Below are 13,265 nucleotides of genomic sequence, written 5' to 3'. Positions count from 1 at the left end.
TCAAATTATCTCTTGAAGACTTATTGTCATATATCAGAAAAATCTAATATTTCTTATGGTCTTTGTCAGAAATCCATACAGTAACCTTGCTTAAGTATTTTGCCCCTTTACATATCAATTTTTGTCTTAAAAAAAAACACAACCCTCCACTTAATTTTCAGTAATGCTGAGATAAGAATCTGAAAAAAGCTCCAATTTCCTTATGAATAGTGACTTATATGTAGGTTCACACTCTTCTTTGTGTAGCATTATCAGTTCACACAGACAACTATGCTAAAAGTTAGAAATCTTTTAATATACTTTTAGTTGTAATTGTTAGTTTTTTAAAAAATCTTTTTACTTCTGCCACCCCCTCCCTTTAATAAATAATCATATCAATGGTCAAGAAAGGAAAAGATTATTTCTAGAAGGTCCTAATTTCTGCTCACCCCATATCTTTATTCCAAAAAATGTCACTGGATTTCTTTTTTTTTTAATTGGATTGCCCACCATTAGCAGAAATTCATGCTTTTGATTTGACTGTGGTGACAGCTTCTGATGGAGCATCTGTGTTTTCTCTAGTCCAATAATAAATTTTCTAATTCATCAGTATACAGTTATATATGGATAGGGTTTTGTTTTGATCATAGCCAGTAATCTCATGTAGTTAGAAAACTGTGAAATTGCAGATGTGCAATTCATCCATAATTTGTAACTTTAGAGTGTCACCAGATAGCACTGGAGAGGTTAAATGAACTGCCTTTACAGCTAGTATGGGTCAGAGGCAAAAGTCAGACCTTACTGACATGAAGGGTACTTAAGGAAATTATGGGAATGCTCTACTCACTCCCTCACTTAATCTACTGTCATTATCCATTTCTAAATTAGCCTGTTGTATAGAAAGAATAATTTTATCTCTAAAAACATCCACCTGTCCTCTTGAGTGATTTGTTTTTCCATTTATATCTAACACTATTTTGAATTCTAGGTGGCATGCCTTAGGTAGAAAAACTACATTTTGGTTTTTAATTTCAATGAAAGATAATCTTTCATTATGAAATGTAAGCTTTTCTAAAGTTATCTTTAAATATCCCAAGAATAGATTTGCATTTAGTCATCAATCAAAAAACATATCTTTCTCTGCTTCTTTCCTTCTCTTTCTCCCTGCTCCATAACCTTTCCTCCAAATTATTTTAGTTTTGTTGGTTATTGCTTTCCCTCCATGGCCTGTTTATTTGGTCACAGTTATGATCCACAACATAAATGAGAGTCAATCAGACTGAACTTTTTTCTTTGGTCTTTTATGAATGGTAATTTTGAGTGTAGGTAAGGATTCAAAAGCTAACTTAGTGAGACAATGAGATAACTGTAAGAAAGAAAAGGAAGAATTTTTAAGATTTTTGCCATACCTTCCCCTTAACTCTTTTTTTTTTACTACATAACAAAATAAGGAAGTATATTAATAATTATATATCATCGTGCATGTTGCCCATGTTTTAGGGAGAAAGGACCTCATTCCTCTAACTTTTTTTGTCATCTCCTATAATTTAGAATTTCCAAGTTTTAAAAAATATTATTTTTCCCCTTAACTGGGTCATTATATAACCTTCCCCCCTCCAAAAGATAGCAAAAGCCTACTTTTTCATCTGCATTTTGGTTTCATGTTTTTTTTTACTTTGTATTTGTTTCATCACTAAGAAATTCATGTGATTAAATGATTAAATGCTTTTCCCAAATCATTTTACACTCAGCCACTGATTCTATTGTTAACATAGTGTGTTATGGAGAAAATATTAAGTTGCCAAAATACCAGTTTGGTTCCATTGTTGTTAAGATGTAGAAAAGTTAGATTTTTCTCAGCAGCCTCAAGGAAATACAGTGTGCTGGCTAAATTGAACCTTTTTTTCCTATTTTCTTTAGGTTTCGTCCCCATTTGCTCACTGGGTTTATCTCAGATTGGTCGCATAAACCTTGGGATGGATGCCAGTACCTTCAAGTATTACACCATGTGTGGCCTCCAGGAGGGCTTTGAGCCTTTTGCTGTAAACATGAATCGAGATGTTGCTATGTGGTTTAGCAAACACCTCCCTACATTTGTCAATGTGCCAAAGGATCATGCTCATATAGAGGTAGGATTCCGTGTTGAAAGACAGCCCTGGTGGAGCCAGATGTGCCAAGACACTAATCCCTGCCATCAACTAGCCTCTTGCATAAAGCCTTGTAATATTTTACCATAACACTTACTCCTTTTCTCTTTTGATACTTTAAAACAATAATAAGCATTCTCTTTGAGGCTATAAAAATTCTACCTTAACTACTGAACATTTGTTTTTAGTTGGCAGCTGCATATAGACTTGTAAACAGATTCCTCATAGTTATGAAATTGTTCCTTTTAATCTGTTTTTCCATGGTTATGTTGTATGTAATAATCTAGAGCCTATATCACTCATAAGAATACCAGGACTGAGTGTTGTAATTTGGTGGTATTAGTCCTTAAATGCTTAAAACCCAAGCTCTTAGGCCAACTTGATTTCTGCCACACCGTGACATTATGATAATGTCTCTCCATATTTGTGGATTAGGAGATGAAACATGTTGTTACAGTTCCCCTTATTTCAAAAATACAGAAGTTCCAGAAGTTGTAAAACTCCCCACTTAGTCCTAAAAATGGTACCTTGCACAGAATAGACTTTTCAGTGAATATTGATTGATTTAAATTAAAATGAGGACAATTCATTCTAACTACCCAATCTATCTATTCTCTCAAATTATACTCATCTGGCCCAAGCTGGCCACAATTTTGTGATATGAAGGGAACAAGGCAGATCTACTGTGCTATTTATTATGTGTTCTAGTTTTCTACCCTTTATAAATTCTACCATTTTTGCTTTTTCTTTAATTTTGAGCACATTGTTCTGAACGAGTTTTTTAAACTCCTAACTTATATCATTGTCTTCATCAGTCTCTCCTCTGTGATCCTTCACTGACCATTAAGTGTAGAGAAGGTGAAAATATCAAGATTTAAAATAAAATATTTGTCATGAAACACGTTCTAATTTTCTTATTTTCCCAGGGTGCAGTTTATTTTTTTTTCTCCCTTGCTTATTCCATGAAATGCCTGCCCTTTTGAGGAATCTTTTCTCACTGATCCATAGCTTTGACAGTTGAAAGCATAGATATAAAATTGCATTTCAGGTGCACACATAAGAAGTTCTGTACATAAGATTTCTGAAGCTATCTGGTCATCTCTATTAAGAAGCCAAATTAAAGAATTATGAAAAAATAAAAGTTTCCTACTATGTCTACATGTCCCAACTAGGTCAGTGTCATTTGGAGTGTTTCTAGTTTGAAGATAACTTTACTCTTTCATCTTTGGCTCTGTAGAAAATAAACTATGATTGCATCAGACATATTCATAAAATGGTGAAAAAGCACAATGATGTTAGTGATAGTATTTGGAGAATCACTATTTTTTAATTATAAGCTAGCAAGCAAAATTCAAAATGAGTAATGGGGAGAAAAATAAACAATTCCTGCTCCATTATAAAGACTATATTTGCAGGTCACAAGGATTGATGGTACAATGGATACCCCACCATGCCTTAAGGTTACCCATAAGACATTTGGCACGCAGAATAGCAGTGCTGATATGATCTATTGTCGCCTAAGCATGCCTGTGGAATGCTATTCCTCCTTCCACCATAGTACTGGCTTGGAAAGTGACATTTTTCAGAAAAGGTAAGATGTATCCTTTATTTCACTCCAAGAGCTATGAAAAGAAAAATGTGTGTTGTGTACATGCAACATGTGTGCATTTATATGTATAGATGTCTGTAGAAATGGAAGAGTGAAATGTACACATATATTTGTGAAGTCTAAGAGACATATTTAGGTATCTAATTAAAAGAATCAGTCCAAAACTATGTAAAGATATATCTCTGGTGATGAGATTTCTACTTATTCTTGATTTCACTTATATCCTAGACCTCTAACATACCATTTCTCTTTTGTTTAGAGAAAAATATCAATTAAGTTTCTTCTCTCTTTCTCATTTTTGTAAAATTATGAACTCATGGAGGGCAGTGGAGACTACATTTTTTAGACAAACTAAGAAACAATTCCTAGCATGGAAATGCCTGGATAAATATACATCAATATTAAACTAAGTTTGACATCAGTTTAATGTATTAGAAATACTACCCCATGGCTAGGTTGCACAGTGGATAGAGCACTGGCCCTGGAGTCAGGAGTACCTGAGTTCAAATCCAGCCTCAGACACTTAATAATTACCTAGCTGTGTGGCCGTGGGCAAGCCACTTAACCCCCATTGCCTTGCTAAAACTAAAAAAATAAAAAATACTACCCCAAACTGGTATACATTTTAGTAGTGTTCACACATATATTTTGCTGATAGAACTGCTTTAATTGGTTTATTTTATTTTCCTATTAAAAACCTTAAATATTAGTTTTATGAAGCTATAGTTTACTGAGAGAAAGAGGGTGGGCAGTGACATGTTTAGAACAAAGTACAAAGACCAGCTAGCATTATCAACAGTCATGTTCCAGGTTTTTACATTTTTAAATACTAAATTTAAATATTAAATATTAAAGGAAAATCAACTGGCTTTTAATTAACTGGATTCTCTAAATTGGTGAATTACTAAAAGATAATTATTTTCCCTTCCCCAGGAAACAGATACAAGAAATAGTTACTCATATGACAACAGTAAGTAATATTTGTTCAGGTAAGGTGTATATTATTTGATTCTTTGTCTCAACATTATCTTTTCAATTGAATCACATATTACATTAGGATTTCATGTAACCTTTATTTTTTAATGTATAGTTACCCAGAATCCTCCCCCCAACCAAGTAATATGATGAAAGTGATTAAGTGGGCAGAAGCAGTAAGAAGCTAGTCCTCCAAAGTAGCATATGTAAAATACTCAATATATAGATTAATAAGTGTCATAATTAATAATTTTATTATAAATTATAATTATATATTATAAAAAAGGAAAGTAATAGCTTATTTCTATCATAGGTATTTATCAGTGCTTTAAAAAATCCTTTGAAAGAAATTGAATTTTCACTTCTATGAAGTATAAGAAGATAGATACCCAACAGTTACAAAAGAATCCTTGTGCAGAAAGGAGTCTAATAAAGTAAAGTTTAATGATGACTGATAGAACATAAATATAAAGCAAATATTGATGTTTGACTAGGAGATTTGATTTTTTTCTCTTCACAACTAGCACACCAACGTAAATGCTATATGAGTCATTAAGCCTTTTGGCCATTGTTAATGTTAAAATTCTTTTTAGCATTTTACAATAATGTGTACATTATCACATCTCTTCTATGTATGTAACACCATTCTGAATGACTATTCCTGATCTTTAGTCTTTATTATTTTATAGTAAAAGGGAGAAAAACTGGCACTTTCATCAACTGTTAGAAGATGGATAAGAAATCAATATCTAGGAAGACACACACACACACACACACACACACACGTATATATAAAATCACCTAGGACATCTTGGGAACCCACTCAGTATGGCCACAGAGAGAATCACTACTTAGTCAAAATCAAAGAGAGAGTCCAAAAGCTTAGTATCTTATTACTCTTGTCAACCAGCAGAGTGGCCCTTGAGAATTTGTACTGCAAACTTTAAGCCTTTTTTCATTAACTCTTTATATTTTCTTTACAGCAGTGTTATTATTCTGTACGCATATTTGCTGGCCAAGACCCTTCCTATACCTGGGTTGGCTGGGTGACACCAGACTACCACCTATACAGTGAGAAGTTTGACTTGAATAAAAACTGCACAGTGACTGTGACTCTGGGAGATGAAAGAGGCCGAGTTCATGAAAGGTAAAATTGGCTCCTCTCAAAAATCATATCTCCATCACAGACTTCTTCACAGATTCCTTACCTTTTTTATTACTCAGTTCTAGAAACTTATTTACTCCTACCTTCCATTGAATCTCCCATCTGTATTGGAAAGGATATTGAGAGCCATTAAATCAAAGTGAAACTTCTATACAGTTTAAAATTTTTTTAACCTCTTGGGTTTCTTAATCTTGAAATAAACTTTGCAAATGTGTTTTTTTTTTGTCTTTCTTTCTATTTACCTTTACAGTCAAGTTTTTAAGTAATCATATTTTATATGGCATTGGAGGATTTTATGAAATTCTTTTTCTATTCCCTTGTCTTCTCCAACAGTTTTTGTTGTATGATATATTCTGCATTCATTGTTTGGTTGATTTTTTTGCTTATACAAATGAAGGACACAGCAAAACAATATTATCAAATATCTCCTGAAAATACTTTCTTGTTGGATTTGAAGATATATGAAGCTAACTCTACCAGCCTTTATTTGTCTCATTAAGGAGAACCTAAAATAAAAATCTTTTCATCTAGCAGCAGCCTTTTTATATATCTTTTTTTATTATTTTGCTATTATTACTTTATTTATAATTGCATAGTAGGTAAATAATGATATGCTATCAGCTTCTCATGGTATAGCAATTCACTGGACATTGAATAAGTTATTAACATTTATGAATGTTAATAATTGTTATTCCAACATTTCTACCTTTGGGGCAGCTAGGTGGCACAGTGGATAGAGCACTGGCCTTGGAGTCAGGAGTACCTGAGTTCAAATCCAGCCTCATATACTTAATTACCTAGCTGTGTGGCCTTGGGCAAGCTACTTAACCTCATTGCCTTGAAAAATCTAAAAATTCAAAAATCAAAAACAAAACAAACATTTCTACCTTTGTGTGCCAAATTCTTCTAGGAGATTTCACATTTCTTAGATAGCCTGTTGGACTGTTATTTGCCAAACTTGATCTTAGAGGTTCAGGAACTTAGCAGTAGAACAAGAACTTGGTGTGAGTTAAAAATAAACAAAAAAAAAATAGAGAGAAAAGGGAGCAAACAATGTAATAAACCTTGAAGGAGTGTTATTCTGATCCATGTCATCAATGATATCAGAGGAAGTTCACCATGAATCTTCTGTTGGAAAGCAGTAGAAATGAAAATAGTGACAGGAATATCAAAACTGTAGTGACAAATAGTAATACTTATAACACAGTCAGTGATCCTTATTATGGGCAGTTTTCTCCACTAAACTAAAAAATCGTAAGTCTCATATACAATGTGAATAAGTTGACACTGACTCACCCCATATTATCATATATGCCTCATCTGATCTAGTTAACATTATGTCATTAATGAAGTTGTATACATCAATGAAGTGTTAAACATCAGTGACCTCCAGAAATAAAACCCTTTCAAATCTCTGCTCACACGGTGATAGTAGTATAAGGAAGAATTCGGGGATTCATTCCAGGTGAAGGCAAATTGTTCCTAACTAACTGTAGTTACAGGTAGAGGGGGGGGGGAAAGCATCATTTAGGTTGCTGATATCATTACTACTCATGAAAGGCCTAGGATTTATTATTGAAGTCATCCACTACATTAATGAGGTCAGAAATAGTCACCATACTTAGCATGAAAATCTGTTGAAAATTTCTAGTTACCAATCACTTTTCTTACTCTCCCATACAAGGTTGTTGTAACGGGCATTGGTTGTCAAAGTTTTTCAACCTCTTTCGCTACATCATGAGAGAAGAAACAGTTTTCACATTTTTCAAGTCTCAGTTTTATTTGGTGTTAACACGGTAGCTTAAGTTAACCAGAATTTCCATTTGACTTCTCCCATAAATCAGACAGACCAGCTGGCACTATTTCTCAAGAAATCAAGATATAATTTCTCCTGCTGGTCTGTCTCCCAAAACTGCTATCAAAAATGATATACCCCAGGGAACCAATGACATGGAAGACTAGGACAATTAATTAACATGCTCCTTCCAGAAACAGTTTTTTGATATGGTTACAATTCCCCAAACAAGGCATGGAAATCAGTCACCAGGGCAGTAGAGTTTTGGGTGCAGTGATAGGACAGGAGATTACTGATACATGGTTAAGTCTGAGACTGACTAGATATAATTGGCTCTTAACAATTAGAATAAAATAGCTTGACTTTGAGTTCACTTTTGAAGGATGTGACAATAATGTCATGATGGCAAAACTAAAGTTGCCTTGGGTGAAGAAACATGGTCTGCTCTGTAGCCACCTACCCATAATGATTCCTCAGTTATCAGAATAAGACTTTTTCAAAGTGAGCTTACTATCTAGTGATTTTTTTTACTGGTGATAGTTCTCTGCACAAAAAATGACAATAGTCCTCAAATAGCAGATGTGGTCTGTTATCAGATCATGCATGAAGCCTTTCCAATATTAGAGATTCCACTCTGGCATAGCTTTCCAAAACTTGTCACAATAATCATTAGACCTTGAAATTCTCTCATTGGAGATAATAAAAGACTTTAGTTCCTCAAAGAGCACGAATGCCACTATATCTGTTCTATCTCATGGTCATATTGTGATAGTAAATTGGATATCTGAAAATGGTCTCTTTAAGATAATGTTGGAGGAACAACTTGCAAATTTCCATTTGTCTAAAGAGTGCAATGATAAATGGTTTATAAACTGTGGTAAAGGATGATTTTATTTAGGAAAATTCATTCAAGTTGATCAATTTTGCATACACAATTAAAATAATGTTACCTAAGGAATAATATCTGATTATTAAGCCTTAGTACCTTTTAATCTTTTTCTCCCTTTTAAATTTTGGTTTCTAGTGTGAAGCGCAGCAACTGCTACATGATTTGGGGTGGAGATGTAATCGCCAGTTCCCAGAGATCAAGTCGAAGTAATGTGGACCTAGAAATTGGCTGCCTCATTGACTTGGCCACAGGCATGATATCCTTCTCAGCCAATGGGAAAGAACTGGATACCTGCTACCAGGTATCTGCAGCAGTTGAACAAAGTGATAGGGAGTATTATAAAACATTTGTGTTCTAGCTTCATGTCTCTTACGATTGAAAATGGTTTTAGCTGCAGCAGACTCTTTATGGCACTAGGAGAAGGCTTCTATACTATCATCACCACTATATCTTATAACTTGGAGAGCCTTAGTAATAATATCTTTTCTTAGGGAGAAGGATGAAGTTGAAGTGATACAGCTAATGTTTTCACTTAAATCTCAGTTGTTCTTATGTTTCTTCTGTTATCTGACTTCCATGCTAAGATAATTCAATTATATTTTTTAATTATATATTAATATAATTCAATCATAAGTATGTTTTTTTAAATGTAAGTAAGTAAGTAGTTATGGACTTGTTAAACAGAAGGAAGCAGACTGGAACTCAGCTGTACCATGAAATCTTTAAGCAAAATCATCTTTATGCCATTAGGAACTTAATCTTGGGATTGATAGATTACAAATCCTATTGGGGCTTGCTAACTATTTCTCAATTTTATTCATCAGTAAGTTGCACATTTTACAGGTATCAGTAAAGGAATTTGTACCATGTGGGGAAAGAAATTGAGAGATCTGGATATATGACTGAACTATGATCAACTTTGAAACTAAAACTGTAGCCCAGTTCTCTTTCTAAATAAGGGAGTGGCCTTATATTGACTGTCCCCTTGCTTTGGGCCTCAGTTCCCCACCTCCATAAAATAGAAAGATAGCCTTTAGTAACCTCTTTAATAGCTCAAATTAATAGTTAATGATATTGATTAGAAAGTTTATTACAAATTTTATTTTAAATCGAGATACTTTCTTTGGAAATAAAACAAAGAAGGACCCTGAAGCCCAGAGAAAAAAAGTAACTTGCCAATGTTAATTTCCTATTTGTTTTCTAAGCCAGACTAGAATTTGGGTTATTTGCTCTCTAATTCAGTTTTCCTTATGCCTTTCCTGCCTGGCCTGTATAGAAAAGGAGAATTAAAAGAAAGAAAACTGTTTACTACACTCTGTTTACTACTCTACACTGTGATTGTTTAGTGAAAGGGGAATAGATTATATATGAATTGACAGGCAATGAAAATTTTGCTGATAGTTGTGAATATATTGTCCTCTAGTGGCTAACCATAAAGATTGCAAGTCATTAATGCTACTGCCCAACGAAAAGCAGTGAATAAATGTGAATAAATGTATTGAAAACCTACTGTGTGGAGAACTCCATAACAAACATAATACTGCATATCAAAAAAATGTTATAGGCTTTTCTCTTTAAAAAATTGTCATTTAATTAGGGAGAAAAAGAAATATACAAATTAGGATTTGAAATAAGTCTTAAAGGATAGAGCTTTATAGGAAGAGACTACTAATAAACTATTGTCTTCTAGTTACCTAGAATTAAAGCTATAAAATTTTCTGAGAATTTTTGTTGGATTTTGTCCAATCTGTAGTTTTCTTTAGGGCTTTATTTATAGAAGTTTCCAAACTTCCCTGTCAGGTTCTTGTTTGTTTATTTTTCCAGCCTACTCATTGACTTTGGACTTCATATATTGAGTTCTGCTCACTTGTGGGAGGGGGATTGGAGGGAGAAGGGCTTATTGTATGATCTGATCTATCTTTTATGTCCTTCAGCTACTATCCTCAGCTCACTTGAGTGCCTTGTAACATTTTGGTGCTTCCAAAGGTGTCCAAAGAGAGATATGCTCACTACTCTTCTGGTTTGCACTTTACAAATTCTTGAACTGGTTTGGCACATTTGGCTTGAATGTGATTGTGTTACCTTTGACTGCTGCTGGACTCAGTGGGAAGTTCTGTAAATTTAGAGCTACTGAACTGTTAAATTTCCCCTGGATTTGGTCTCCTGCTCTGGTTGATTCCACTGCAAGCTTGCATATAGCACTGAAGGGGAGAATAAAATTCCTACTTTGTTCTTTAGCTTAGTGTCACTCAGCTGTATTTCTGAAGATTTTTCCTTGTTCCTTATACAAAGTAAGATCCCTTCTCCTGATCCCTTCTAATCTGGTACTAGGTCCCAGAACTCCATAATAGGTGAGAAAACTGCCAAGCTGCTTCTCCTACAGCTGCATTGTACACCTAGCTAGCCCCTACTCAGGTGTTAAAAAGTCTCTGATTTCTAAACTCTTCTAAGCTGGAGAAATACCTAACTATGACTTGGGTTTGGCACATTTTCTATATTCACATCCAAGTGTGGATCTTTTTGGAGAGCTAGACAGAAATGTCAGCTCTCATTTCATCATCTTGACTCCACCCCATATGATAACATTTTCTTTGATTCATGTCTCTGCCATGTCCCCCTCATCGAGTCATTTGCTAAGTTGTTAGTGTCATAATTATTCTCCCTTTTCCATTCCACTGCCTTCTCCTAGTTGAAATTTTCATTTCTTCTTGCCTATATTATTTCAAAGGCCTCTTAACTAATCTTCCCACATCTAACACCTTCGCACTTAAAGTGTCTCACTGCCAGAGTAACATCACTTTTGTAAGCAAAAACTGTTATTTTTGTAATTGCTGGTCTCCCATTGCCTACAAGAATACATTCTATATACTAAATAGTTTTTATCAAGGTGCTCCACTATCTAATCATGAACTTTTCAGACTATCATCTGCTATTTCCTTTGTTTATACTGTTCCTTTTGCATAAAATAACCTTTTTTTCCCTCATACCTGACTTTGACCATTAAAATCCTTGCTATCCTTGAAGGCCTAGATCAAATTCTATCTCTTTCATTAGATCTTTTCCTGATCTCCTTAGCCATAAATGATTTTTTTCCTCTTGTATACTTCATCTTATCCCTAAAAAACTTAATTTTTTATGTTGTTTACAAATCTCATAAATCAAATTATGCTTCTTCATCTCTAAGACCATATCTTGTTCCCCAAATCTCTTAAATCTAATATGTATGTTTTTTAGTTTGTTTTTTTTTTGCAAGGCAATGGGGTTAAAGTGGCTTGCCCAAGGCCACAGAGCTAGGCTGGATTTGAACTCAGGTACTCCTGACTCCAGGGCCGGTGCTCTATCCACTATGCCACTTAGCCACCCCTAATATGTATTTATTGAATTAATAATTGATGTTCCTGGAAAATATGTTATTTTGGTAAACTATGAATTGGATCTGTTTGCATAGAAAATAGAAGACTAAGTTGGAAAACATAAGATTAAAGTTTTATAGGACTTTGAAGGACTATTAAAATGTTTTGAGAAGTAGAATAGTAAAATAAAAGTAGGCAGACCTAAAAGAAGCTGGCATCAGCTTCCTAATTTGCCAACTTAACTAATCTATTTTTTGTTTTTTGCTTTTTTTAATTTAAATTTTTAAATTTTTATGCTAGCTACATGCAAAAAAAGTTTCAACATTTACTTCTAAAACCTTGAGTTTCAAATTCTCTCCCTTCCTCCTACCTCACTCCCCCATCAACAAAACAAGTTTCTTGGTGTAGGTTAAAAATATGTAGCGATGAAACACATTACTGTAATAATCATGTTGTGAAAGTAAACTTTAACACCTCCCCCCCACAAAGAAAGAGAAACCTCAACAAAAATAAGAAAATAAGTGCTTCAGTCTGTATTCAGATACTATCAGTTCTTTATCATAAGTCCATCAGAGAAATTATTTTAATATTTTTCCCACAGTTGTTATTTCCCTACATCCTATTCCCCCCACTCACATTTACTCTATTATTTCTCTCTTTTCAGCCTGACCTCCCAAAATGTGTTGCATCTTCTTCTACGATCTTCCCTCTTTTCTATCACCTATACCCTCCTCCCTTTGTCTTGTTCCCTTTCTCCCAAATCTTTCTTTTCCTATTTTCCTCTAGGGTAAGATAGATTTCTATGCCCAATTTAATGTGTATGTTATTTCCTCTCTGAACTATTTCTAATGAGGTAAAGGCTCACTCACCTGCCCCTTACCTTCCCCCCTTCTTCCACTTCATTGCAAAAACTTTTCCTTGACTCTTTTATGTGAAATAACAACCCATTCTACCTCTCCTTTCCCTTTCTCCTACTACATTGCATTCACCTTTTTAATATCTTATACCTTCAAATTCAACTCCCTCCTGTGCCTTATCTGTATACGCTCCTTCTAACTGCCCTAATACATGAGAAAGTTCATATGAGTTGTCAGTATCATCTTCACATGCAGGAATACAAGCAGTTCAACTTCATTAAATCTCTCATCATTTGCCCTTCCTGTCCACCCTCTCTATGCTTCACCTGAGTACTGAACTTTAAGATCAAACTTTCTATTCAGTTCGGTCATTTCATCAGGAAAGTTTGAAAGTCCCTATTTCACTGAATGTCTGTCATTTCCTCTGAAAGTGTATGTTTACTTTTTCTGATAGTTCATTCTCAGTTGTAATTCAAGCTCTTTTGCCTTCCAGAAG

General features: G+C 34.2%; 1 protein-coding gene across 12 annotated transcripts in view; it reads left to right on the top strand.

The window, feature by feature from the left end:
• The window catches only part of RYR3 (ryanodine receptor 3), an 833,777-nt gene that overhangs the window by 456,072 nt on the left and 364,440 nt on the right, over positions 1-13,265 (top strand). For 11 of the 12 annotated variants that reach the window (XM_074235022.1, XM_074235021.1, XM_074235020.1 and 8 more), the window contains 5 exons: positions 1,900-2,108; positions 3,542-3,717; positions 4,669-4,705; positions 5,694-5,857; positions 8,695-8,860. In XM_074235022.1, the coding sequence (XP_074091123.1) occupies positions 1,900-2,108; positions 3,542-3,717; positions 4,669-4,705; positions 5,694-5,857; positions 8,695-8,860 (752 nt within the window). The remainder of the gene's footprint in view (positions 1-1,899; positions 2,109-3,541; positions 3,718-4,668; positions 4,706-5,693; positions 5,858-8,694; positions 8,861-13,265) is intronic. The other variant, XM_074235018.1, reaches the window with a different exon arrangement.

This window comes from Macrotis lagotis, chromosome 4, assembly GCF_037893015.1.
Source record: "Macrotis lagotis isolate mMagLag1 chromosome 4, bilby.v1.9.chrom.fasta, whole genome shotgun sequence".
NCBI classification, from domain to species: Eukaryota; Metazoa; Chordata; class Mammalia; order Peramelemorphia; family Peramelidae; genus Macrotis; species Macrotis lagotis.
Note: the sequence above shows the minus strand (reverse complement) of the source record. Positions and strands in the feature narration are given on the sequence as shown.